The sequence below is a fragment of the Cervus elaphus genome, chromosome 6 (genome assembly GCF_910594005.1).
Source record: "Cervus elaphus chromosome 6, mCerEla1.1, whole genome shotgun sequence".
In the NCBI taxonomy this organism is placed as follows: Eukaryota; Metazoa; Chordata; class Mammalia; order Artiodactyla; family Cervidae; genus Cervus; species Cervus elaphus.
The window spans coordinates 3,402,031-3,427,878 of record NC_057820.1 but is presented as its reverse complement, the minus strand read 5'-3'; the positions used below and the strand labels follow the sequence as shown (position 1 = coordinate 3,427,878).

General features: G+C 56.1%; 1 protein-coding gene across 1 annotated transcript in view; it reads right to left on the bottom strand.

Moving 5' to 3' along the window:
- Positions 1–1,081: 1,081 nt before the first annotated feature.
- Positions 1,082–25,848, bottom strand: part of ABLIM2 (actin binding LIM protein family member 2) — a 131,236-nt gene continuing 106,469 nt past the window's right edge. The window contains 5 exon segments of the mRNA XM_043906090.1: positions 1,082–2,850; positions 15,849–15,929; positions 16,141–16,148; positions 17,683–17,737; positions 24,761–24,822. Of these exon segments, the coding sequence (XP_043762025.1) occupies positions 2,737–2,850; positions 15,849–15,929; positions 16,141–16,148; positions 17,683–17,737; positions 24,761–24,822 (320 nt within the window). The 3' untranslated portion in view covers positions 1,082–2,736.

Genomic DNA, 25,848 nt, shown 5'->3' with positions numbered 1-25,848 from the left:
CCGATGGGCCGTCCTTGGGAGGGAGGGAAATGCTCTCATTTCTGACTTGCATCACCGAGTATACCAAGATGGGGCGCAGTATGTACATGTGGACAGGCTTTGGGGGCTTTGTGAGAGTCATTACTGTCATTGCAATAAGATTAGAGATTGCTGTGGGTTAAATTGTGTCCCCAGATTCACAGCTGATGCCCAAATCTCTTGTGTGACGCAGGAGGGGGCCTCTGGGAGGTGATCAGATTGTGAGTGTGAGGCCCTCAACAAGGGGGTTAGTGCCCTTGTAAGAAGCTGGCTAGGTGAGAAGAGAGATGCTATCTGCTAGCTGAGGACCCAGCCCACACATCTGAGAGCAGAAAGGGGCCTCTTGCCGGAACCTGGCCCGACCAGCACTCTGACCGACACCAAGAGAACTCAGCGTTTTGTCGTCTGAGGCTCCTGTCTGCAGTTTTGGTTAGAGCAGCTTGAGAGAACGGAGGTGGCGGTTACAGACTGTTTCATCCCAGGGCAGCAGCTGCTAACCCACTGGGCAGGTGCCCGTCCTTTCCTTAGCCACGAGCTCCAGGGCCACAACCAACAGCCTGTTTGCGGATCCTGGGATGCCATCTCCAGCCCTGTATCCACTGCTGTCCCCTCAGCCCAGAACACCCATCCCTTTGTTGGCCTCCAGGTATGCAGCCTCATCTGGCAAGACCTACATTTGGCAGTGCCTTCTCAGAAAGCCTCCGCTGACCTCTGGGGTATTTATGGGGCCCCCTTGGGGACCTGCTCCAAAGGGTCATTCTTATCATGGTCGGTATGCTGGTCTGTCTTCCTGGCCTGATGGGGGTGGGTATCAGCATCTCTCCTGTCAGCACTTTGGCCTGGGTGAAGGGCTCCTGGGTGAGGGGCTTAGGGCCCCAGCCCGAGGGGCTGCCCCTACCACGGCTGTCCTAGGGCCATCCCGAGGCCGACACGGGGTCTGTCCCCCCCACCCCCGGCTCCATGCCCACTTCCAGGACGACCACTTTTAGCAGATGCCCTCCCCAGGCGCTGGCGGCAGAAGGGGGCCCGTGGCTGGAAATGACAGGCGTTTATAAGAAGTGGCTTTTCACTTTCACAAGTTAGAATACATCATCCTTTATTTTTTCCAGGCTCCCCTGGTCTGACAAGACGCTCACTAGTGAGAAAATAGGGGTTTCCAGCGGCTCGGGCTCAGATCGCGACACGGAGGGAAGCATATGCTTGGTGCTGAGAAACCCCCTCCCAGGCCAAGCCTCGCTGGAGAGCCGGGCGCACAGCAGGACTACAGGGGCGGAGTCACGCGGACGGAACAGACGGACGTCCAGGACGCACAGACGGACGCGGGGCACGAAGGCGGGGCCCACACTCCGGGACACCGTGCAGTGTTTCACAGGCCCCTCGATGCATTGTACAAACGTTCAGGTAACCACACTCTACCCGCGTGGTTGGCAGGTCTCCCTGCCGACTTGGCCGATCTCGGCAGCATCTCCCATCCCGTCTTCCCGGAGGGTCCGGGTGTCGTCGGTCTCAGGACTGGACACCAGCCTTCCCTCGCCGGGGGGTTTACGGGGAGAGGGGGGCAAAGGGGGACTCCACCGGCCACGTGACGAAGAGGGTGCGCTGAAAGCTGCATCAAGCGTTATCCGGGACCATGGGAACCCTTAACTGGGGGGCTTTGGCCATCAGGGGAGGATGTTTTCTGCAAGACTTGGAAAACGACAGCGAGAAACAGTGTGGCCGTACTTAAGGGGTCCTTACAAACCGCGGTATGGGGCGTGTGGGCGGGTTTCTGCCTTTCGGGGTGCCTGTGTGACAGGCCAAAAAGAAAAAAAAGAAAAAAAAAGCACAAAGGAAACGGACAAGGAGTCCTGTGTATTAGGAACACACATGAAACCTGGAACACAGATGCGACGGTGGAGAATAAGGCTGGCGCGCTCCCTTTCAGCGGGACCATAAAATTAAACTCTTTATATATGTCGTCTTTGTGTTTAAGTAGGCTCTACTCTTTAACAAAATAAAAACTTCTGTGTTAACTTTAAAGATATCGTTTAGGCATCTAAGGGATGACCTGGAAGAGGAACGCAGCGCACGGGATCCCCGGCAGAAGGTGCGCCTTCGGGTTGAAGGTCCTCCCTAAACACAGATTCATCACGAAGGCTGCAAACTGCCCCCCATGCTTCTGACGGCCCCGGGGAGGCCCGGGGCGGGGGACGGGGGCCTGTGTGCCAGGCCGTGCCTCCCAGGCTGAGCAGGGAAGCGGGGCCATGGACACCAGGAGCAGGGTGCCCACACCGTAACCCGTCAGCGCCCGTCACTGATTAAGCCCCTCAGGCGTCCACTCCCGTCCTCTGTGTACCCCGGGGGCCCAGTGCGGGGAGGGCACTGCAGGGAGGTGGGAGGGTGGGCTGCGTGCGTCTAAGTGGTCCTGCGTCTCTGGGCAGCGACCTCGCCGCATCTTCCTTCCTGATGGCAAGCGGCAGCGGGGTAGGACAGTGCAAAGCCAGGGGTCTGGGCGGCAGACTATGCGTGGGGGCGGTGCTGGCAGAAACCAGAAACGGGGGCTCTACCTGCTATGGGACCTCCTCCCGCCCCCAGTGCCCCCCAACCGGCCCTTCCTAGGCGCCCACCGCCCACCCGCCCACGGTGGACACAGAGAAGCCAGAGCCGAGGGCAAGAGAGGGGGGTCTGGTGGTTCCCGCAGGCACACCCGTGGGCAGGGCCCCCCACCCCCCAGCAGCATCAGAACAGCAGGGCTTTCTTCTTGAGGTCGTTCCTCTTCCAGAGGGCCAGGCGGTCGAACTCTTCCATGCTCATCCCAAACACTTCTCGGAACTCCTCGGGCGACAGGTGTCTCTGAAAATGAAAAGGGCAACCCAGAGGGGGGCAGTGAGCGACCTGGCCAAGCGCCCCTGGAGGCGGGACCTGCAGAGAGGATGGGGGGGTCTCCCTGGGCACACCTGGCTCCCCAGCTTCCCTCTGCATCCCCACCGGTCTGCTCTGCAGGGCACAGAAGCTGGCCCAGAGGAAAGAGGGATGGTGAGGGGACCCACGGTGAGCAGCTGCCAAGCAGGGGCCAGAGCCCTGACTCCCGACACCTGCAGAAGCGTCTCCCACCGCAGACTGAGCGCAAATCAGGCCTGGAAATGGTAGGGAGTGTGCACACGTGGTCACGTGTACCGTTTCATGTCCTTCTCACGGCTGCTGTCTGAGCAGGAAGTGTCCCCACGGCTCGCGCGAGGACACGGAGGCAGACAGGCCTAGGCCTCACTTCAAATCCTCCCTTTCCCCCCACCCCACCTCTGGTCTGTGACCCCAAGTGAGCTTCCTGTCTCTCTGAGCCCCAGTCCTGGCGGGCACAATGGGGAAGCCGGACAGTGTTAAGGGCACCAGCGCCAGCTAGCCCCCTGGAGTCTTAGCCTACTCGCATGTAAATGGGGTCACCCTGGCACCCCCAGAGTTTCAGGGTGAACGGGTCAGCCCAGGTCAGCTCCAGGGCTGAGCCTGGCCCTGGGCAGGAACAGTGAGCCCTGGGCACAGTTATTACAACCTGAGATAGAGCCACCTCTGTCGCCACTTGACGCCACCTGAATTCTAGACTCTTCCTTGCAGGGAAGGAAGGTGTCTACTCCCTTCACCCCCATGTCTGTCTTCCTCAGCTGGTGCTGCATAACTTCTTCTTGTCCTTCAAGACCCGGCTCAGGTGGGCACGGCACCCTCTCCTGGGGGGCTTCCCGGGAGGAGTGAGGCCAGCCACCCCCCCCCCCAGCCTGGGAGGAGATGGGGAGAAAATGGAAAGGGGGGTGGACAGCCTGCAGCAGGAGGGGTCGAGCTCCAGCCCCGGAGGACCTGGTTCAAAACCCCCTCCCACCCCCATGTAAGAAGTGTGGCTTCTGCACGGCTGCGTGGAAACCAGCCTGGCCGTTCCTCCGCACGCTTAGCAGAAGCACCTCAAGACCCAGCAGATCCCAAAAGACCAAAACCAGGGACTTGCACGGGTTCCTTCACACCCGTGTTCACAGCAGATTATCCACACCGGTCCAAAACCAGAACAACCCAAGTGCCCGCGGAAGGACAAAGGGACACACAAGACTCGGTCGATTCAGACTCTGGAACGTGACTGAGGAGTACTCAGTCGCGCCTGATGCTTTGCGAGCCCACGGACTGTAGCCGGCCAGGCTCCTCTGTCCATGGGGATTCTCCAGGCAAGAACACTGGCGTGGGTAGCCATGCCCTCCTCCAGGGGATCTTCCCGACCCAGGGATCAAAAACCTGGTCTCCTGCACCTGCTGCATCGGCAGGCAGGTTCTTTATCACTGGTGCCACCGGGAACATGATTCATCCATAAAAAGTCGTGAAGCTCTGACCTGTGCTACAACATGGAGGGGCTAGGAAACAGGCTAAACGAGTCCATTTGTAGGAAACATCCAGAGTGGGGAACATCCTCAGGGACCACACAGCTCAGTCATTGCCGACATCTGGGAGAGGAGGGGCCTGGGGAAGAGCTGATCGGTGGGCGGGCGGTTTCCCCCTGGACCCAACAACCACGTTCTAGAATCCCGCAGAGGTAGTGGAGGTCACACAACATTGAGAGTGTGCTAAAGGCAGTCAACTGTACACTTTAAAATGGCTGCAATTAATATGAAAAGTACAAGAAAGTGCTCTAATATGCTTTCATTTCTACTGTCATTTAATATTTGAAACAGTACTTATTTCATTGTTCCTGCATAAAATTAAACATCTAAATTACTTTTATAATAAAAATAATCAAATCTAAAAAATAAAAAATAAATAAAATGGCTGCAATTGTGAATTTTATCATTAAAAAATCCAGTTCCTGCCAGGAAAAAAAAAAAAGTGCTTTCTTGAATTTAAAAAACACATCCTACTAAAGGTTACTGTGATGATCGAGAGAGAAAATGGTATGAAGACCCGTGGGGAACTGTGGAAAGCAGAAACAACCATCACCGCCAGGCCTCTCTCTCAGAGAAGTCACAGCCCTGTGTGACTTGCACTGGGTTTTGGAGCCCAGTCACTGGCATGATACGGGGGAGGGGACTCAAGGGACCCTTTTATGCTGAATCACAGAGAGTGTGAGTTGCTCAGTCATGTCCAACTTTTTGTGACCCCCATGGATGCTCCTGGAAGCATCCCAGGCTTTGTGGTGAAGGCCCACGGCCTGTGCTTGCCCGGCTTGCTGGGACTGGCCTGTCTTGATTCCCCCGCAGGGCTCTCCTAGTCCCACCACCTCACCAAGCTCAGATGCCCACTGCAGCCCACCAGCCACCACCAGGCCCCCTGTTCCAGGTGGTGCTGAGTGGGTGGGCTCAGGCGCAGACCCCCTCAGCCTGTGACTCTAGGGTCTGTGTTCCTTCAGAATCTGGGTCCCACAGGGCATCCCCACACTGTCACAAGGCACAGGGAGGCCCTGTCTGTAGAGGGGACTCCTGCTGAGCAGGGTCCATGTTCCTTGTTCCTTGACCTCATCACACAATGACATCATCACCAGGACGACATCATCACCATGATGACATCATCATCATCGCGACATCATCATGACATCATCACCATAATGGCATCATCACCATGACGACATCATCACCATGACAACATCATTGTTGTCATAAAGACAATGGCCCCTGCCATCCCTGGAGTGTTCCTCTGTGCCAGACAAGGGCCAGAAGCTCTCCATCACCGGCTTGTGACCTTGCCATAGCTTACTGGGTAGGATGGGGATGGAAGCTCTGAGATGTGGACTGACGTGGCTGCCAGGTGGCCCCGAGGTCCTGCATCACCTCTCCCACCTCTCCCACCACGGCTCTGCCCCATGGCGGGCATCTATAAGTTCTGAAATGTGCCAGGCTCTCTGCCACCCAGAGCCTGCAGTACTCTTCCCCTACTTCACAGAGCAGTTCCTCCTCCTTCTGCAGGTCCCAGCTCAAATGTCCCCTCCTCCCGGGGGCCCTCCTGGGTTGCACTAGCCAAGCAAGCAGGCCCCGCGCCATGTGTGTCCCTCAGTACTGAGCACAGCTGACCTGGTCTGTCTCAGCCCCTCTAGGGCAGCATGGGCCTGATTCCTGTCCTCATCCAGGGATGATCCATGCTTTTGCATCCCTGAGTCCAAATCCGGCTCACCTCCCCAGTCACGCTGCCTCCCAGCTCCCCCTCTCCAGCAGGCCTGCCCTTCTCTTCGCACGCCTCCCTCTTCCCTCCCCACCCTCCACCCCTAAAGTCTTACCACCTGTCCAGGCCTTCCATGACGGCTCCTGTTTGCTCTCCGTGTCTCACCCGGAGGCTCTGGCAGACGCGTCTCCCAGACGCGTCCGCATAGCTGGGAACAGTCACCATCAGCCTGTTGAGTTCTTCTGAGACCCATCAGACCGGTCGGATGAGTCGAAACAAAGGATGTATTCTTTAACCTCAGGACCTGGGGTTTCAGGTGCATTCCTACAACTGGGGCTTTTCCTGCTTGGGCAAACTCAGGTGTGCATTTAGCCCCAGGGTCTGGCAGAGGCATTCCTGAAACCACCGCTCCACCCGGGGAGCTGCTCAGCCCTGCCTCTGCCAAGCCTCAGAAAGGAGCACCCCGGGGACCACAGCCTCCAGGCCCCGGGAGGGCACACCCTCCTTCCCCACCTACTCATCTGCCAGCCTTGCTCTCTGCAGGAGTCAGCCAGGCCTGGCCCGGCGCTGATGCCCGGCTGTATGGCCAAACAGTCCAGGGGTGGTGAAGGTATTCTACCACATGGTCATGCCTACAATCAGCCTTTAAGTGAAGATGCAGTGGCTGCTTCCACTCTGCCGGGGCAAACACTGAGGGCTTCCTGGAGGAGGAGGAATTCTGCCTCTACGTGTCAGCTCCCCCCTGAGTGTCCAGCCGGCTGCCCTGCCCCGCGGATGCCACACTTGCCAGCCCCACAGGAAGCCAATTCCTTAAGTTACATTTCTTGATGTTGTATTGGCCAAAAAGCTCATTCCGGTTTTCCATAACATCTTGCCGAAAAATCCAAACGAACTCTTGGGCCAACTCAATACTTGTCTGTCTGCGTCTCTCTATGTCTGTCTGTCTATCCATCTGTCTCCTGTTGGTTCTGCTGTCTCTCTGGAAGGCCCTGGCTGACATACTTTCCTACCTAAGGAGCGGACTGTGTGTTCTGGGAGGTTGGCGTGTGGAAGAGGGGTTAGAAATCAATATTCCATACTGTAATTAATCTGGGAAGACGCACAGCAGAGTGGCCCCGCGTGACATCTTAACCAGAACTCCACATCTGCTTCCTAGAAGCTGCAAGGCCTGGGGACATCCTCCAGCCTTCTCTGTACCCCCTGCCACAAACTTCCTCTGTACCCGCCGCACCGAGTTGTGAAAAGTGCACCAGCACGTCAAGTCCTTGGAACAACTTGGTGGTGATGATCAAGTGCTTGTTAAATAAGCCAAATCTGATAAATTCTCAAACATCCTGCTTTTTCCCAGTACCAGGCATCCAGGAGGGACTTCCCTTCTGCGGGTGACCAAGCCTGTGCCTGACCCTGCCTCCATTCACCCCCACCCACCTTGCTTTTCCGTGAAGTTCTCAGCAAGCACTGTCTGGCCCGCCCATAGCACTCCTTTTCCATGGAAGCCTTTCTCTAGTTCTACTGGCCCACTTGGCTGTCAGGTTGGTAAAGAGGGGGTGACACGGACAAGACAACTGAAACTGCACATCACACCTGCCTAGGGCTCTCTCATGGCAAGCGCTCCCAACTCCTGAACAAGTGAATAATCACCCAAACTGCCCAGCCGACTGGCACAGTGATGTCATCTGACTCAGAGTGGCTAACTGGTCCAACGTCACACAGCTAGAAACATGATGGAGACTGATTCACACCCAGGTCACCCAGACCCGAGCTGCTCTCTCCCCCTCAGCCAGGGTGCCACCTTTGGACGGCAAGAGGCTGACACAGAGCGAAATGGCCATGTCTTTTGGCGAATGCTGGGCGTAAGAGTGCAGGGCTGGCCTTAGTAAGTGGACGCTGGAGTCTGCCCAGGGCAGGCAAGGCTCCTCCCCTCGGGGTGGAAGCTCCAGGCATGGCAGACCCTCAGAGGGCACCTGCCAAATGCAGGAGGACCCAAGAGCCCCCGAGGCATGAGCCCCTGCGTACTGGGGTAGGGCTGGGGCCTAGACCCTCTGGGAGAGAACGTGCTGGATCGCAGGCATGGTCTCCCTGGGAAGCCTGGTCCTCGCGCTGCCCATGGCGATACAGGATGCATCCGACCGCCGTCCATGTGACAGCGGGGAGGGCCACCACAGCCTTTCCAGACTCCTCCTTGAGTCACCGACCTTAACTGAGCACCTACTATGGGCTACCAGGTGCCCATGTGGCATCTTTCTCTTTGCCAGGCTGAGCGTCCTGCATTATTCCCTGTCCGTTCCTCATAGGCCAGAGCACCAGTCATCAGCAGAATCCGGGTCCATCCCACTGAATCCAGTGACTGCCATGTACCCACCACTCCATCCCGACACCCTGGAGTCACCCCAGGCATGTCCCCGCCCCTGCCCACAACACCCTCCCACCTCGACCCCCAAGTGTAGCCTGAACCCACCCACTTCTCACCTCAGCACTTCCACTGTCCTGTCCAAGATGCCATCAGTTCTAGCCCAGACCAGCCAATCACCTCCTCAACCGTCTCCTAGGTACACACAGCCAGCCCAGGCTTCACAGTGCAGACTCAGGCACAGTTTTGAATAAGAATGTAATCATGTCGTCCCCCAACTTAAAAGTCACTTCTTTTTGGCTAGAAACCAAACTGCTTAACCTAAGCGCAGGACCCCACGAGGCTTGGCCCTCCTCCCCGTCACTGGCTCAAGCACAGCCTCGGCTGCGGCCTGCCCCAGGGCCTTTGCATCTGCCGTGTGCTTTCCTGGAATTCTCCTCCCACCTGCAGCTCTCAGCTTCTGTGCAGGTACACACACACACACACACACACACACGTTCAGGCACTTACCACACCCACTTAACTGCTCAGTTCAGTTCAGTCACTCAGTCGTGTCCGACTCTTTGCAACCCCGTGGACGGCAGCACGCCAGGCCTCCCTGTCCATCACCAACTGCCGGAGCTTACTCAGACTCATGTCCATCAAGTCCGTGATGCCATCCAACCATCTCATCCTCTCTCATCTATTCTCCTCCTGCCTTCAGTCTTTTCCAGCATCAGGGTCTTTTCAAATGAGTCAGCTCTTCACATCAGGTGGCCAAAGTATTAGAGTTTCAGCCTCAGCATCAGTCTTTCCAATGAACACCCAGGACTGATCTCCTTTAGGATGGACTGGGTGGATCTCCTTGCAGTCCAAGGGACTCTCAAGAGTCTTCTCCAACACCACAGTTCAACAGCATCAATTCTTCACTGTATCCCTTTTAAAATGCTCACGGGCCCATGCTCCTCTCCTGTAGAGCCCCAATCTTGGGGTATAATTTTACACCCTCATTTGTCATCAGTTGATGGACATCTGCCTCCCCATCAGGCTGAGTCTGAGGGCAGAACTCCTGCTGGCTTCGGCTCACCATGCATCCCCGAGGCCCGGCTTGATGCCTAACCCATATTCAATTCACCAGGCTAGTGAGGCTCAGCCAAACACTCTGCGGTAAGGATGAATAACAAGCTCTGACCATTGACAGACAGAGTGGTCCTCCTTCCAGGGACTGACCCCACATCCCTGCTGGTGTGCTGGTGTCTGGGCACCACCAGCTGTCTGCCCACATCCACCGTCTCCCCTTGCTGGGCACACAGCAGACCCACTGCTTTGCTGGGTGACGGAGCCCCAACCAATGGCCTGTCATCCACAGCCTGGTCCCTGCCACCCTCCCCTGCGTGGGATGGGAACAGAGCAGGACCCAGCGGGGCTCCGGGGCATGGAAGCCTTCCCCTGTCCCTTGTCTGTCAGGGACAGACATCAGCCTCCATGACCTCCCCGGAGTCTTAAAGGGCAGATTCAAACAGCTGCTAATCAGGGAAGGGAGGGGATTCAGACACACAGGAGGAGCAGCCAGGAAGGAATAGTGCAGCCTTGGGAGGGTCCTGGTTTGCCTGAAGGGATGCACCTAATAACGCCTTTTGAGCTCTTTATAGAACTATTTCTCAGAAAAGTGGAAGTGTTAGTCACATCGTCGTGTCCGACTCTTCGTGACCCCACGGACTGTAGCCCACCAGGCTCCCCTGTCCTGGAATCCTCCAGGCAAGAATACTGGAGTGGATTGCCATTTCCTTCTCCAGTGGATCTTCCCAACTCAGGGATTGAGCCCAGGTCTCCTGCACTGAACACAGACTTTTTACCTTCTCAGCCACCATCCCTGGTCCCATGAGCTGGCGACTCATGGACAGAGGAGTCTGCCACTTCCATCTCCAGAGGATCTTCCCGATCCTGGGATCAAACCCAGGCCTCCTGCACTGCAGGCAGACGCTTCACCACCTGAACCACCAGGGAAGCCCTCAGAAGGTAAAGAATCTGCCTGCAATGCAAGAGACGAGGGCTCCATCCCTGAGTCAGGAAGATCCCCTGAAGGAGGAAATGGCAACCCACTCCAGGATTCTTGCCTGGAAAATCCCAAGGACGGAGGAGCCTAGCCAGCTACAGTCCATGGAAAGAGCTGGGCACAGCTGAGAAACTAACACTTTCACTTTCCTAGAACTAGCCGGTTGGTGAGAAAATAATTGTGATTTTTGCACTGTTGAAATTTGCCATTTGATAGTAGAATACATTCTAAATAAATGTTATTAGGTTATATATCATTTTAATATGCATTTCTCACTTTTTTTTTTTTTGCTAATGACTTGTTCCTTGCTGCTTATTTTATATTTATTGTAGACGATGGAAATGACGGTGTTAGACAAAAAGCAAATTCGAGTGGTTTCTCTTACTTGGGTTCAAAATGGGTCATAAAGCAGTGGAGCCAACTCACATCAGTAGCGCATCTGGCCCAGGAACTGCTAACACGTGCACGTACAAGTGCAGTAGTGGTTCAAGACGCCTGGCAAAGGAGACGAGAGCCTCGAAGATGAGGAGTGGAGCGGCCGGCCATCGGAAGTCGGCAACAACCGAGAGTCATCATCGGAGCGGATCCTCTTACGACCACACGAAAAGCTGCTCAAGAGCTCAGGGCTAGCCACTCTACGGTCGTCCGGCACTTGAAGCAAACTGGAAAAAGCTCGATGCCTCGTGAGCTGACCGCAAATCACAGAAACCGGCGCTCTGCAGTGTCATCTGCTCTTATTCTAGGCAACAACAGTGGGCCATTTCTTGACGGGATTGTGACGTGTGACAAAAAGTAGATTTTATACAACTGGCAATGACCAACTCAGTGGGTGGGCCAAGAAAAAGTGCCAAAGCACCTCCCGAAGCCAAACTTGCACCAAAAAAGGGTCATGGTCACTGTTTGGTGGTCTGCTGCCTGTCTGATCTGCTACAGCTTTCTGAATCCCGTCGAAAACATTTCATCTCAGAAGTATGCACAGCAAATCAATGAGATGCCATGAAAACTACAATGCCTGAAGCCAGCATTGGTCAACAGAAAGGGGCCCAGTTCTTCCCCACGGCAACGTCTGACCACACATCACACAACCAGCGCTTCAAAAGCTGAACAAATTGGGCTACAAGTCTTGCCTCATCTGCCATATTCACCCGACCTCTCGCCAACCAACTACCACTTCTTCAAGCACCTCGACAACTTTTTGCAGGGAAAATGCTTCCACAACCAGCAGGAGGTAGAATATGTTTTCCAGGAGTTCATCGAATCCTGAAGCACTGATTCTTATGCTACAGGGATAAGCAAACTTATTTCTCATTGGTAAAAATCTGTGGATTGCAGTGGTTCCTATTTTGATTAATTAAGATGTGTCTGAGCCTAGTTGTAATGATTTGAAATTCACAGTCTGAAACTGCAGTTACATTTGCACCAAGCTAATAAGTGAAAGTGAGGTCACTCAGTCGTGTCTGCTCTTTGCAACCCCATGTACTGTAGCCTACCAGACTCCTCCATCCATGGGATTTTCCAGGCAAGAATACTGGAGTGGGTTACCATTTCCTTCTCCAGGAGATCCTCCCGACCTAGGGTTTGAACCCGGGTCTCCTGCATTGTAGACAGACGCTTCACCGTCTGAGCCACCAGGGAAGTCTCAATAAAACCCCCAGTTTTATTAACCCAATCTAATAAAACCCCCAATAAATGGAAGATGTCAGCACTCTTCATTCCAGGGAAGGCCACTTGAGGCCTTAAGCTGAAAGGAACCAGAAAAGCTCGTCAAGAGATTACCTGAGACCAGATTAAATGACTGCAGACCCTGTAGACACCTTATCAGCAACTCTACCCTTGAACCTTTGCTAGAAAACTCAACAAAACCCTCTCAGGTTGGGGCACACAGTCCCCCTTTGCCTGGCAGAGCAGTTCAGCTCTTCTTTCCTACTTGGCCCAAAGCCCCGTCTTGGAGATTCAGTTTGGCGGCAGTGCACACAGGCCAAGTTTCTGGCAACAGACCAGGCCACGGGACTAGCACGCAGCTGTCTAAAAGGATGGGCAGGCTCCCATGAACTGGCGTGGAAGAGGTCCCCAACAAATTTAAAAGAAACAAAGCAGGTGCCCAGCTGCACCAGCAGAACAAGCCTCCTTATCCAGATCAGAATTCAGTTATCTCTGGGCATCTGTGAGAAAAAAAGAAAAAAAAAAAGATTTCCGGAAACAGGTCCGCCCCGGGGCTAACAGGAGTGATGACTCTGTGGGGGAATTCCATGGAATGTTTACGTTCTTCTTCATATTTTTCTAGACTTTTACAAGAGTTATGAACTGTTTTTATATTAAAAATTAAGCTCTCTCCCCTGAGATGAAAACACTGCTGTATCTTTCTCTCTTGCTGAGATGCACCCCACCTCCTACCCCCGGAGCCCCTCCTGGCTCAGGGCCCAGCTCCCAACCCTGGATGATGTGAGACACACCATGTGTGGTAACACCTCCAGTCTGCCTCCTGGCGTGGCTGAGATCAGGAAGAGAATGACTAGAGAGCAACGCACGCTCTGGGGTGTTCTTGGAAATGGGGGTGATGAAACTCATTACCTTCATGTCCAAGGCTTTTTTTTAATAAAAGGGAAATGTTTACATGTATTAACCATTTGCTACTTTGCATCTTCATTCTGTATTGTGGCAAAATAAAGGGGGGGATATGGGAGTTGGTGAAAGGGCACCCCACTCCCTGGGAGGGAAGCAGCCAAGTCCCAGTGGGGTGGTGGCCCCACGGCCGCTGGTGGGTCAGGAGCCGGAGCTGTGGGTACCCTGCTCTGAGCTCACCGGCTCCCCTGCCACCCCTGCGGGGGGAGTGGGAGCCCTCAGGACGTTCACGGTTTGGGAACAACCATGCACCACCACAGGATCCCCGGAGGCAGGGCCTGACAGAGCCACTCAGCCCGGACGTGCCCGGTTTTATAGCAGTGAGACCTGAGCACAGTTACCGAGGGCCCGACTTCAGCAGGAACCAGAGCGCGTCCCCTGCAAAGCGCTCAGGGGTGGTCACCCTGAGGCCCAGGCAGCGGCTGCCCTGGGCCCCATCCTCCAGATGTGCCTGATTTGGGGCCTGCTTTGTTCATCCCAGGCTTCCCAGACGGCACCAGTGGTAAAGAACCACCTGCTAGTGCAGGAGATGTAAGAGATTCGGGTTCAATCCCTGGGTTGGGAAGATCCCCTGGAAGAGGGCATGGCAACCCACTCCAGTATGCTTGCCTGGAGAATCCCATGGACGGAGGAGCCTGGCTGGCTAAGGTCCATAGGGTCACAAAGAGTCGTACACAACTGAAGCGAGTTAGCACGCATGCACAACGTCAGACCACACCGGACAGTTCGCAGAACTAGGCCACAGTCGTTATCTCCTTCTGCGCGTGTTTAGTCATGCCTGACTCTTTGTGACCTCATGGACTGCAGCCCACCAGGCTCCTCTGTCCATGGAATTTTCCAGGCAAGAATACAGGAGTGGATTGCCATATCCTCCTCCAGTGGGGAATCTTCCTGTCCCGGGGATCGAACCCAAATCTCCTGCATCTCCTCCCTTGGCAGGCGGATTCTTTACCACTGAGCCACCTGGGAAGCCTTAATGTCATAATCATGAGCAAATAATTTGTGAAGTATTTTTAATGCACGGCATGTTTTTCAATTATTCACAGGTAATAAAAAGGCTTCTTTGCAATTAAACATTCCATGTATGATTTTGGCTAAGGCAGGTTGTGAGAAATGAGAGAGTCCTGTGTTGTTTATCAATAAGGGAAGGAAACTAGTACCTCAAATCACACACAAAAACCAGTCTTGTTAGTTAATATTGTCCTTATGTTCTCAACTCTCAACAATAGCTGCATCACTAAAGAGCTGCTAGGAAAGGGTTAAGTGGATAAATGGCCGTATTTACCCCATATTACCTATTTATACCGTAATTATCTGAGAGCCCAGCACCGCCCCCTGTCTCTAGGCCCCAGGCCTCAGGTCCCAGAGCCCCTCCGGAAGCCCCACTGGGTCTCTTCCATCCAGACTTCGAGTCTGGGGGAGGGGAGGTGAAAGTCTGTCCATCTGTGAGGCCGACACACAGAGGAGGCGCTCAGGAAACAAGAGAACCTGGCTGTGGAGGCGTCATCAGACCTCCCCTGAAGCCCCGTGGGTCAGACGCGCTAGCAGTTCCCTTCTGGTTACTCACTGGAAAAGACCCTGATGCCGGGAAAGATCGACAGCAGGAGGAGAAGGGGACGACAGAGGATGAGATGGCTGGATGGCCTCACGGACTCGATGGACATGAGTTTGAGCAAGCTCCTGGAGATGGTGCAGGACAGGGAAGCCTGGTGTGCTGCAGTCCGTGGAGTTGCTAAGTCAGACTTAGCGACTGAACAACTTTCGGTCAGGCTCCGTCATCACAACAGAAGATTGAGTCCCCCCCTCCCCCAACTGCTGCAGCCACACCAGCGTCCCCGTCCCTCCTTGCCACGACTACCTGGAGCCTTGGGCGAGGGGCTCCCGTGAGCGTAGCCACCCACCCAGCAGATATCAACCTCATGAGGGAGATCAGGGCCCCATAGCGTCCGTCTGGACCCCCTGACACTGCACTTCATTTCAGATCGGCCTGGCCTGGACTGGAATGGGCTTCCACCTGGCAGCCCTGCTGAGCCCCCGGCACTGCTGGGGCCCCTGGGCCACATCCACGCCCTTACCCTCCCCCCCGCCCCCACAGCTGCTTCCAGCCCCCGGGCACAGACGGGGCAGGTGGCCCTGGGCCTTCAGGAGCCCCCAGACCCCTCACCCCTGTGAAGCCTTCCCAACACGGCTCGGGAGGTGCGGTCCATTGTTGGACATTGGTTTCCTGGGGGAAGGATGGTGAGGATGAAGGAAAGCTTTTATGCATGCTGACCACCTGTGACCATGGCTCCTGGTGGGGCCTGGTCAAGAGATGTCACCCACACACCTTCTGTGCCCTGGTCCTGCGGGTCCTTTAAATATACCCTGGTTCCCTGCGTTAAGCACCATTCAAGGTTAGGGTGAAGGTGATCAGATAAGAAACCAGGAACTGTGCTTATTTTCCCAGCGCTCAAGGAAGAGGCGAATGTTACCCAGTTAAGTGCAGTGACGCAGGCTTCCCGACCCCAAACCATGGCAGCTGTGCGCCCCTTGGCAAAGCCATCTTTGCTGGGCACATAACCACGTTCTCCGGTCTTGGGTCTTGGAAACAACTCGAGTCCTTGACTCTGAGCCCATCGCGGGCCCTGCACCATCACCATGGGGACCTCGGGGGCCGTGCGTCAACACACCGGATGCGGAGAGACGTGCGGCGGACGTGGCCCTCCACCCCTGCGGCCCCCTCACCTCCAGTCGCGTCCGATCCACGTCCTTGGGCAGCTTCACTCGGATCCGGTTTGTGACAATAAGGGCATCATACGGATAGATCTGCAGGGAGAAGGAAGCCCGGGGTCACCCAGGGAGTGGGTGCGTCTGTGAGGAAGGGGGCCAAGAGCCGAGTCGAGGCCAAGGAAGAGCTACGTACGTGCGTGAGCATCTGACACACACATTTCACGGGAAAGCACAACAAAAGGAACGTTTAACCTGGGCAGGCGCGGAGCAGCAGGCCGAGGTCAGCGCGGGAGCGGGCGGCCCTTACCTTGTATTCTGTAAGAGAAGCAGAGACCACAGGGGCCGGCTCAGAACTCGCACGGGCTCGGCCCGAAGGGGGAGCGATCCTGCCCGGACCCCGCCCTGCGGCCAGCCGCGCCGCGCGCCTCCACCCCCGCAGCATCCTCGGAGCTGGGGCAGGGGGGCCCGTGGGAAGCTAGGAGCGGGAGGCGTGGTCTGGAGACTGGAGCCCAGACTGGGAGCCCTAGGCAGCGCTGTGTTCTCTCTTAGCTGGGCTGCTGTCTCCCCGGGGTGGGGGTAGGGGAGCCCGAGACCTGCCTCAGTTTACCCCCTGGGCTTACCCGCCTCTTACTGTATTTACTTTCTTCACCCTTCAGCTCCTCCTTTTAAATACACAGCCCCACACGCTAGCTTATTAAAGATTTTTGTTTCTTCCAGACTAAAAGCAGCTTGTTAAAAACAAAATAAAATCGTACGGATGGGCGGTCTCCGTGAGCACACATTCCCCCCGACAGGGCGGCATCTCTGGGTCCTGGCTGCAAAGCCTCCCTCTCGGGCGGGAGACACCAGTGAGGGGCTCGGGCACTGGGCGGCTGGTCCCTGAATTCCCCGGTGTGCCGTGCGGGAGGCCTGGCCAGGCCAGCTCTGAGCCCGGAGACCTCTCAGAGGGTGCAGGCTGTGACTCCCTCCCCTCTCCCCTACTCCAGCATCCAGCGTGGACCAGCCCTGGAAAGCAGGCTCCCATCACCCTTGGGTAACAACCATGAGTGAGCATTGCGGCCCCACGGTTCAGGGCTGGCAGAGCCTCCCGGGCGGACACCGGCCACGTGACCAGGTCTCTCCAGTAACGCCAGCCTCCCTGCAGGCCATCCTGCCGGTGTGAGGCCCCAGGAGGCTGCAGTGTTAGCGAGCGGGCTTTACCCTTCCACCTCTTTGCGACCCCCACAGACTGCAGCCCGCCAGGCTCCTCTGGCCAAGGGATTCTCCAGGCCAGAATACTGGAGTGGGGTGCCATTTCCTCCTCCAGGGGGAGTCCCAGGGACTGAACTCGCGTCTCCTGGGGCTCCTGCGTTGCAGGTGGATTCTTCACCCACGGAGCCGCCTGGGAAGCCCCAAGGTGGCGCTTCCCTGCGGCTCTGCCTCCCTTAGTGGCGTGGACGTGCCAGTCGCTGTTTGGTTGGCCCCCGCCCTGGCCTGGGCTGGTCATTCAAACACAGACCTCTCGTCTGAGTGACCTGGAGTGATAAGTCGGTCAGGACAGGGTCGGCCGTGCTCCAGAGGGGAGCACCTAGGGCAGGATATGGGGGAGCATTGAGTTAGCACCTGAATTAGAGGGGGACACCCCAGGGAGAAGAGGAAGCATGTCGGTAACTCAGGATGGAGGCGAACCAAAGCGCGACCGTGACCGGAAGAGGCGGGGACACACGCATCCCCGGCTTCCGCCTCCCGGGCGCTTGGAGCCTTCTGCCCGCGGCGCTTGGGGGGAGGGTGGTCTCGGAACGAGACTCGTGGAGCCCTGTCAGCGGCCCCTGCCCCAGCCAGAGACCCGCGGGGTCCCCGCCTCCTGTACCTCGCGTGCCCCAGCCGGCATCCGGGTCTGCTCCACCAGGGCCCACATTGGCATTCTGGAAGAGAAAGAGAGAGGGCAGCAGGGGCAGGTTGCAGGGGGCAGGCTGTCTCCAGGGTCCTGGCAGCTGGGCGGGGGAGGCGGGTCGGCCCGGGGTGCCCGCTGAGACCAGGCTCTGGAAAGGCCGCCAGCTCCCCAAGAGCGGGTGTGCTCACGCGCCTCCTGCCGCCTTCAGGCCGCCCCTGCCTGTCCCACCAGCTCCTAAGCCGCTGAGATGGCAGCTCCCGGGCGCCCAGCCTCTCGGTCCCACAGCTGGCCCGGACCCCGCAGGCGTCTCACCGAGGCTGGGGCTCTAGCACGGGGCCTCCGGTCCCACTGGACGAGCGGGCCCCAGGGGCCCCGGGTGGCCGGTGCCTGTAAAGCCCCTGGCACAGACCCCGCGTGTCATGAGCGTGGCTGTGCATGCTGGCACTCAAGGCCTGGCCCTCGGAGGGGCGGTGGACCTGGGAGCCCGGCCACCCCTCTCAGGTGCCTCCCTCACCTGTCCGTGGCATCTCAGCGGCCAACCCTGATGTCTGGAGCTCTCGTTCCCTTTGCCCACCTGAAAAAGTCATCCTGCAAACCTCTCCGGAGGGTCCCCGCCCTGCGCCACCAGCACCGGGGCCCTGCAGGCCGGTCAGCCCCTGTCCTGGCCAGTCTGTCTGGGCCTTGAGTCAACTGCCCGCAGTGGAGGAAAACATTTCACGTGTGCTCACGTCTGGCCCCAGGTATAGCATCTGACCCAGGTCAGGGCTCTTGGCCAGCGCTTCTGAAACTGGGCACAGTGGTTAAATTTCCACAGAGGGAGCCCTGCGGTTCAGGGGGGCGTTACCGCCTCACCCTGGGGTCGTGTTACAGGGACAGGGCTTCCAGCACTCATTTACTGCGAGAGGTGACAAGTGAGCAGTGGTCACAGTCCTCGCAAGCGTGGCGCAGCGTGAGGCCTCCGGAAGCACCCAGTGCAACGTCCTTCATCCTGAGTGGGGGAAACTGAGGCCCAGAGATGGCGGGAGGAGGCGGCCAGGCAGGTGAGCGTGTAAGTGGAGGGCTGCGCCGGTCTTTCCGCGTCTGATCGTTTGTCCATCGCAAATATTTTAAAAATTAATTTGGATTTTTCACAAACATTGTATGAGCATCTTGCTTATCTCGATTACTGAGTCCTTTGGTAAGAGCCTGGCAGGCCGCACCCTAGTCCCAGCGCTGGGACCTGGGGCCGGGCAACCTCGCACCCACCGAGTCGCCCGTGAAGGACTCCCCTTGGGAGTTTCAAAAGCAATATTTGGAGACGGTTTCTCAGGCCGCTGACAAACATCCTCCCTGCCCCTGCACCTGTCTGGATAGGGAACCTCCTGCACAAAGCAAGACCGGTCTGTCTCCCACCTTGGCCTTTTCCCGGGGCCTGTTCGGAATATGAAAGAGAAATGCTGCCCCCTAGTGCCCACTGCTCTGCATCGCAGGCGGCAAGCTCCCCGGCCACGGACCATCACCGCCACCTGGGGCTGTGGGAAACCCACTTCCGGGCAGCGGGACCTGCATCGTCTGGTCAGCCAGGCTCGGAGACAGGCCAGAGACTCTCAGCAGGGAGGGGGGCAACCCCCAGGTGGAGGCGGGGCATCGTATCAGTCCAGAGCAGGGGAAGAGCAGTCTACTCCTGACCTTCTAAGTGCGCAGTGTGGGGGGACATTCACGACCTCTTTGGTGCAGGGGAGCCCCGGGCCTCTGGCTCCATGCGTGGGCTGGCGGGACAGCTAAGCGGCCTGGGGGGATCCCACAAAGGCCTCATCCACAGGCACACCCCTAGCTGACCCCTCTGCAGTTCTCAGCAGAGAACAGAGACTCTAAAGGCAACCAACCCTTTACCTCTCCCATTTGTTTGGTGTTACTAGGAGTCAGCTGCCCTACACACGCGTTCACTCATCTTCCTGCTGCCTCAGGAGGTGGGCATTATTATCAGCGTGTAGTGGCTGAGGCTCAGAGAAGTAAAGAAACTTGCCCAAGATCACACAGCTAATACATGGAACTGTAAAAGATTTAACCAATGCTTTTTAGTTTCCAAAAATTATACTGGGATTGATAACAGGGAGAACAAAACTGTGGCCGTTCACCACTGACTGTTGTTCTTTTCTGGCTAAAGCTCACGTTTTACTTAGGGGCCAGTGATATGGAGGTAAGAAAGGGTGGAGACATGCTCTATAATAATTATTCATTTGGGAACTAGGCTTACAGAACTTAGAAGATTTCACAACCGTCATGTTATTTGTCCTAATGATAGCTTAAAGAGGCAAGGATGAGTATGTGTGTGTGTGTGTGTGTGTGCGCGCACGCCCAGTCCCTCAGTCATATTTGACTCTGTGACCCCACAGACTGCAGCCCACCAGGCTCCTCTGTCCTTGGGATTTTCCAGGCAAGAATACTGGAGTAGGTTGCCATGCTTTTTTTTTAAAGACTAGGAAATAGAGACTCGAAATTTAAGTAACTTTCCCAAACACACACCCTGTATGTGGCAGGACTGGGATCTACACTCAGGGCTGCCTGACGCTAATGCATGTGTTCTTTCCAGCATCACAGTTGGAAAATATCAGACTTCTACACTTCGTTAAGGTTTCCTTCATATTGATATACACGAGCATTTCTATTATAATGTTTTATGGACATGTGAAAACCTAATTCAGAAAATATGGATTTTTCATACCCTTATTAGTTTAATTTTGTTCTTTCCACTATTAAATTGCTCTCTATACGTTTTTCCTTCACTAGATTCTTATCTGATTTCAAAAGAGCCTTATTCAAAATGCTTTCCATACTTGCATTTTATCAAGGTCTCTGGCATTGCCATGTTGCTTGGTACATTTAAGTTTATGAATGTTGTAACTGATTTATAACTTGGGTCATCAAGAACGAATTGTTCCCTCTTCATACCACTAAAACTACTAGTTCACTTTTAACCTTAACTTCTACCTTGTTCAGTGTTAGTCACTTGGTTGTGTCCAACTCTTTGGGACCCCATGGACTGTAGCCCACTAGGCTCCTCTATCCATGGAATTCTCTAGTCTCTTAATAGCAGGCCAGGTGGCACATGTTGGAACTGGGGCTCTCTGGTCCACAGGAAGGACTTTCACAGGTGGTTCTTTTCCTATTTATCCTACAGAGAGGTGTGACTATCCACCACGTCAGGCTCTGTGGTTGGCTAGTTACCAGGACTTTTTAACAAGCTTTGGGACCTAGGATGAAAGTGAAGGTGAAAGTCGTTCAGTCGTGTCCGACTCTTTGTGACCCCATGGACTATACAGTCCATGGAATTCTCCAGGCCAGAATACTGGAGCGTGTAGCCATTCTCTTCTCCAGGGGATCTTCCCAACCCAGGGATGGAACCCAGGTCTCCCGCACTGCAGGCAGACTCTTTACTAGCTGAGCCACAAGGGAAGCCCTTGTGGGACCTAGGGTCCTGGCTCCAAATCCATCCTGGAACAAGAACCAGGCGAATTTCCGCCTCCTGATTTACTAACTTCCTTCCACTTGACAATGAGGACAAACAGCTGGTCCCACCAGCCTCTGCGCCCTGGTCATCAGGAAGCTTGCAGCTGAGCTTCGATGGTTTTTCCAGACAGTGTTCCTTTGTGTGTTTCTGCCATAATTTTCTCCCATTTCTTTCTTCTCCTCTCCTCTGGGATTTGGTCTCCCTGCATCTGTGCTTCTAATTTAGGTCACCTAGAATCCTTTCAGAAAGTAAAAAAACAAACCAAGAAAACAACTTAATCTGACATGGCTGAACTGTAAAAGACTGGCCATCAATTATCCAGTCTTCTGGCCAAAAAACAGGCATACAATTACATAAGAGTCTTAGAAAGAGTGAAGAAAAAAAATAGGAGAGAACATAAGTAGGGAAAAAAGAATCCCAAAGAAAAGTCAACAAGGATTTTCACCAACCTCCCAGGTAGTCTAATGTGAAAAACAAAGGTCCTCATGGGATGATGAATTCCGTCTTTATCAACTCCCTAAGATGTAGAGAAGGGCTCACAGATTTCCTAACACTCTGCTCCCCACCCTGAGGCCAGCAGGAAAAACATTCCCGGAGGGCTCAGCTGTTAACTCTGTGAAGCTTAAGCGTCTGCTGTCTGCTCTAGGAGAGGCTTGGAGACAGTGTCCCCCCTAGACTGTCTCCACCAGCTGTTCCCAGGCTCCTTGGGGGCGGAGGGTCTGGAGGCCATGCCTTCCCCGCAGGGGCTGGGGGCCACTGACCAGCATCCTTCTAGCATGGCAGCCAAGAGGGAACTCTCCCTAGACAACGCACAGCTCGGCCACCAAGGATGCAAGCCTGCGGGTGCGGACACTCATCCACTTAGTTGTCTCTCACATTTTGAGATAAACCCCTGGACTCGGCTTGCGGTGGGGGGAACGCTTTGGCATGGACGTGGTCCAGCCAGTGACCCTGGCGCTCATGGCCCGAGTCACAGAGCAGAGACTCAGGGAGCGTTATGACCCCTTCCCTCAAACCTCAGGACCCTCAGGCTGAACCTAAGGATCTACCTTCTCCGGCGCCACGGGGGTCCTGTGGACAGGACCGGAGGACAGGAGCGGAGAAATCCTTAAAGGAAATTAAGAGAAGCATGCCACGTGCCTGTCTCAGCTCAGCCCATTCTGAACAAACAGGGGAGCGGTCAGTAGGATGCGTGTGGTTCACCTGAGTGGTCAGTGGGATGTGTGTGGTCCACCTGAGCGGTCAGTGGGATGTGCACAGTTCACCTGGGTGGTCAGTGGGATGTGCACAGTTCACCTGAGTGGTCAGTGGGATGTGCATGGTTCACCTGAGTGGTCAGTGGGATGTGTGTGGTCCACCTGAGCGGTCAGTGGGATGAGCACGGTTCACCTGAATGGTCAGTGGGATGAATGCGGTTCACCTGAGTGGTCAGTGGGATGCGCATGGTTCACCTGAGTGGTCAGTGGGATGTGTGTGGTCCACCTGAGCTGTCAGTGGGATGTGTGCGGTTCACCTGAGTGGTCAGTGGGATGCGCATGGTTCACCTGAGTGGTCAGTGGGATGTGCATGGTTCACCTGAGTGGTCAGTGGGATGTGTGTGGTCCACCTGAGCTGTCAGTGGGATGTGTGCGGTTCACCTGAGTGGTCAGTGGGATGCGCATGGTTCACCTGAGTGGTCAGTGGGATGTGCATGGTTCACCTGAGTGGTCAGTGGGATGTGTGTGGTCCACCTGAGCGGTCAGTGGGATGTGTGTGGTCCACCTGAGCAAGCCCTACAGCGTCACCGGGCCCGGAACAGACGCAGCAGCAGGGCCCACAGAGGCCGAGGGTAAGGAGCAGGGCCTGAGGATGCCCACAGCTTCCATGATGGGGCCCCTGTTCTAGGATGTGCCCCGTGGCTGGACCCTGCGTCGGAGGTCAGTGCAAGGGGTCACCGTTCCCTGCATTACACACGTGGGGACAGGACCACCCCAGGGGAACAAATAGGGACAAGTCTGAGGGGCTTCTCTGGGAGGATGGAAGTGCTCAGTCTGTGGACAGTGTCCTCCATCCGTAAGTAAGAGGCTGCCTCTGGGGCAGCAAGTATCCTGGGGCTGTGTGTGTGTGGTATGTGTATGTGAGCTTATGTGTGTGTGTCTTATGTGTTGTGTGTCGTGTGTGTTCTGTATGTTGTGTGTTCTGTGTGCATTGTGTGTTGTGTATGTGTGTTCTGTGTGTGTTGTGTGTTGGGTATGTTGTGTGTTCTCTCTGTGTGTGGTGTGTGTCGTGTTGTGTGTTCTGTGTGTTCTGTGTATGTTGTGTGTCTTGTGTGTTCTGTGTTCTGTGTGTCTTGTGTGTTCTGTGCATATGTGTGTGTGTGTCTTATGTGTGTGTGTCGTGTGTGTGTTCTGTGTGTGTTGTGTATGTTGTGGGTTGTGTGTTCTGTGTGTCTTGTGTGTTCTGTGCATGTGTGTGTGTCTTATGTGTGTGTGTCGTGTGTGTGTTCTGTGTGTGTTGTGTGTGTTGTGTGTTCTGTGTGTTGTGTATGTTGTGTGTTCTGTGTTGTGTGTTCTGTGTATGTTGTGTGTTCTCTGTGTGTGGTGTGTGCTGTGTATGTTGTGTGTGCTGTGTTGTGTGTGTTGCATGTTGTGTGTTCTCTCTCTCTGTGTGCTGTGTTTGTCGTGTGTGTGTTGTGTGTTCTCTGTGTTGTGTATGTTGTGTGTTGTGTGTTCTGTATGTTGTATGTTCTCTGTGTTGTGTGTTCTGTGTGTGTGTTGTGTATGTTGTGTGTTCTGTGTGTATGTGTGTGTTGTGTGTGTTCTGTATGTTGTGTGTTTCTCTCTGTGTTGTGTGTTGAGTGTATGTTGTGTGTTCTGTGTGTGTGTGTGTGGTGTGTGTGTGCGTCCACCTGTCTGCCGTGGGAGAGGTTCAGCGCCACATGCCCAGCCCGCCCGGGGTTCCTCTTTGGGGACCTGGACAAGCTCTGGGAAGAGGGCCCGGCTGGGCACACGCCAGGTGCTAGGCCGTCTGGGCTACAGTCTCACGTCCCCACATTTGGGGAGCGGGCAGGGGGTGCTCAAAGCAGCTGTCAGCAGGAGAGGGCAGAGGACGCTAGCCCCCGTGTGACCCCAGGAGCACTCACAGGGCTGAGGGCACCGTCGGAGGCGAGCACGGTCATGGTACTAACCGTGGGGAGGGGGGCAAGGGCACGCCAGGAGAGGAGGTGGACGCCGGGCCCACACGGCTCATGGCACGCCTCCATTCTTCCTGGTCCTCGTTAGGCTCCAGGTCACAGGAGAGGGGGTCAGGAAGGCCTTACGAGGGTCTGATTCCTCTGAGTGGCCCCATCGCCCCCCAACGCTGGGGTCTCCCTGGGGGCTGGGGGCGACGGAGGAAGGGTGTTGCCGGGTGGCGGTCTGGCCCTCGCGGGGCAGCAGGCAGAGGCAGGCAGGCGGGTGAGCGGGGTCCCCTGGGCCCTCCTCCTGGCCAAGTGGTCCCCAAGCTGTGGGCCCCGCACCAGCCCCGGGCGCTGGTTAGCACGCGTGTGCGGGGTGGGGTGTGCGGGGCGGGGTGCCGAGTACCTACCCGGTGGTCCAAGCCATTCTTGCCATGTCCTGAGACAGGGTCAGACTTGGAATAGGGGAGCCCTGGAACAGACACAGCACATCTGTCATGCGGGCGGCCAGGCGCGGCCGGGCGCGGGAGAGGGGGTGCGCCCCGGTGGGTGGGGGGTGACTGGGTCACACGGGAGGGCCCTGAACATCCCACCTGCCTCATTCCAGACCCCGATCCCCCAGGCACGGACTGAAGACAGACACGGGAAGGGGGCGGTGTCCCCAAGCCCACCCTTGACCCCAGGAATGCCATGGAGCCTGACCCAGCCTGGCAGGCACGCGTGTCCTGTCCCCTGGCCAGCCCCTCACCCGGCTGACTAGGAGAGCTGGGGGCAGAGGGGGGAAGGGGCCCTATGTGGGCAGGACTGGGCCACCCTGAGCCAGAGGTGACCAGCGGAGGCCCAGCTCCACCAGAGGGGGCCTGCAGACTACCTTTCAAAACCCTGGAGCTGCTTGCAATTGGGGGGTTTCACATTAAAACCCTAATTTCTAACTTCTCAAGGGGCCAGTCTGAGACACGGACTCTGAGTTCCCTGTGCAAATCCCACAACGGATCCCCCTCCATCGCTCACCTTCCTGGCTCCCCCGGGGGGCCCAGGACATTGAGACGCCCCCCAACCCCCGCCTCATCATTAACCACTTCAGTGCCACGTCTAGAGAGAACAGAGCAGAAGTTCCTGGCTCAGAGAGGAGTGTGGGACGTGCCCCGGAAGGAGAACAAAGGGCAGAGCTGGGGTCCCTGGGGGGGACCCCTACCCCTACCCACCCTGGGGTGCGGACTTCCCCGGGGTGTCTGAACATCTGTCTTTCCATAGTCTGTGGGCCCGTGAAGAGCAGCGGCCACGCCTGCCGACTCCAGGGACCCCCATTCCCAGCACGCGCTCCTGGGAGCCACTGGAATGTCCCCAAAGACGGAGGACCGAGCCCCCGGAGGTGAGGCGGGCACTGTGCACAGAACCGCCTGCTGCCCCCCCCTGCCCTGCAGCCCACTCCAGGAAGGCCAGCTTCCAAACAGAGGGTGCTGTTAATCCGGGTGCCTTTCTCCTGGGGGTTGGCGGA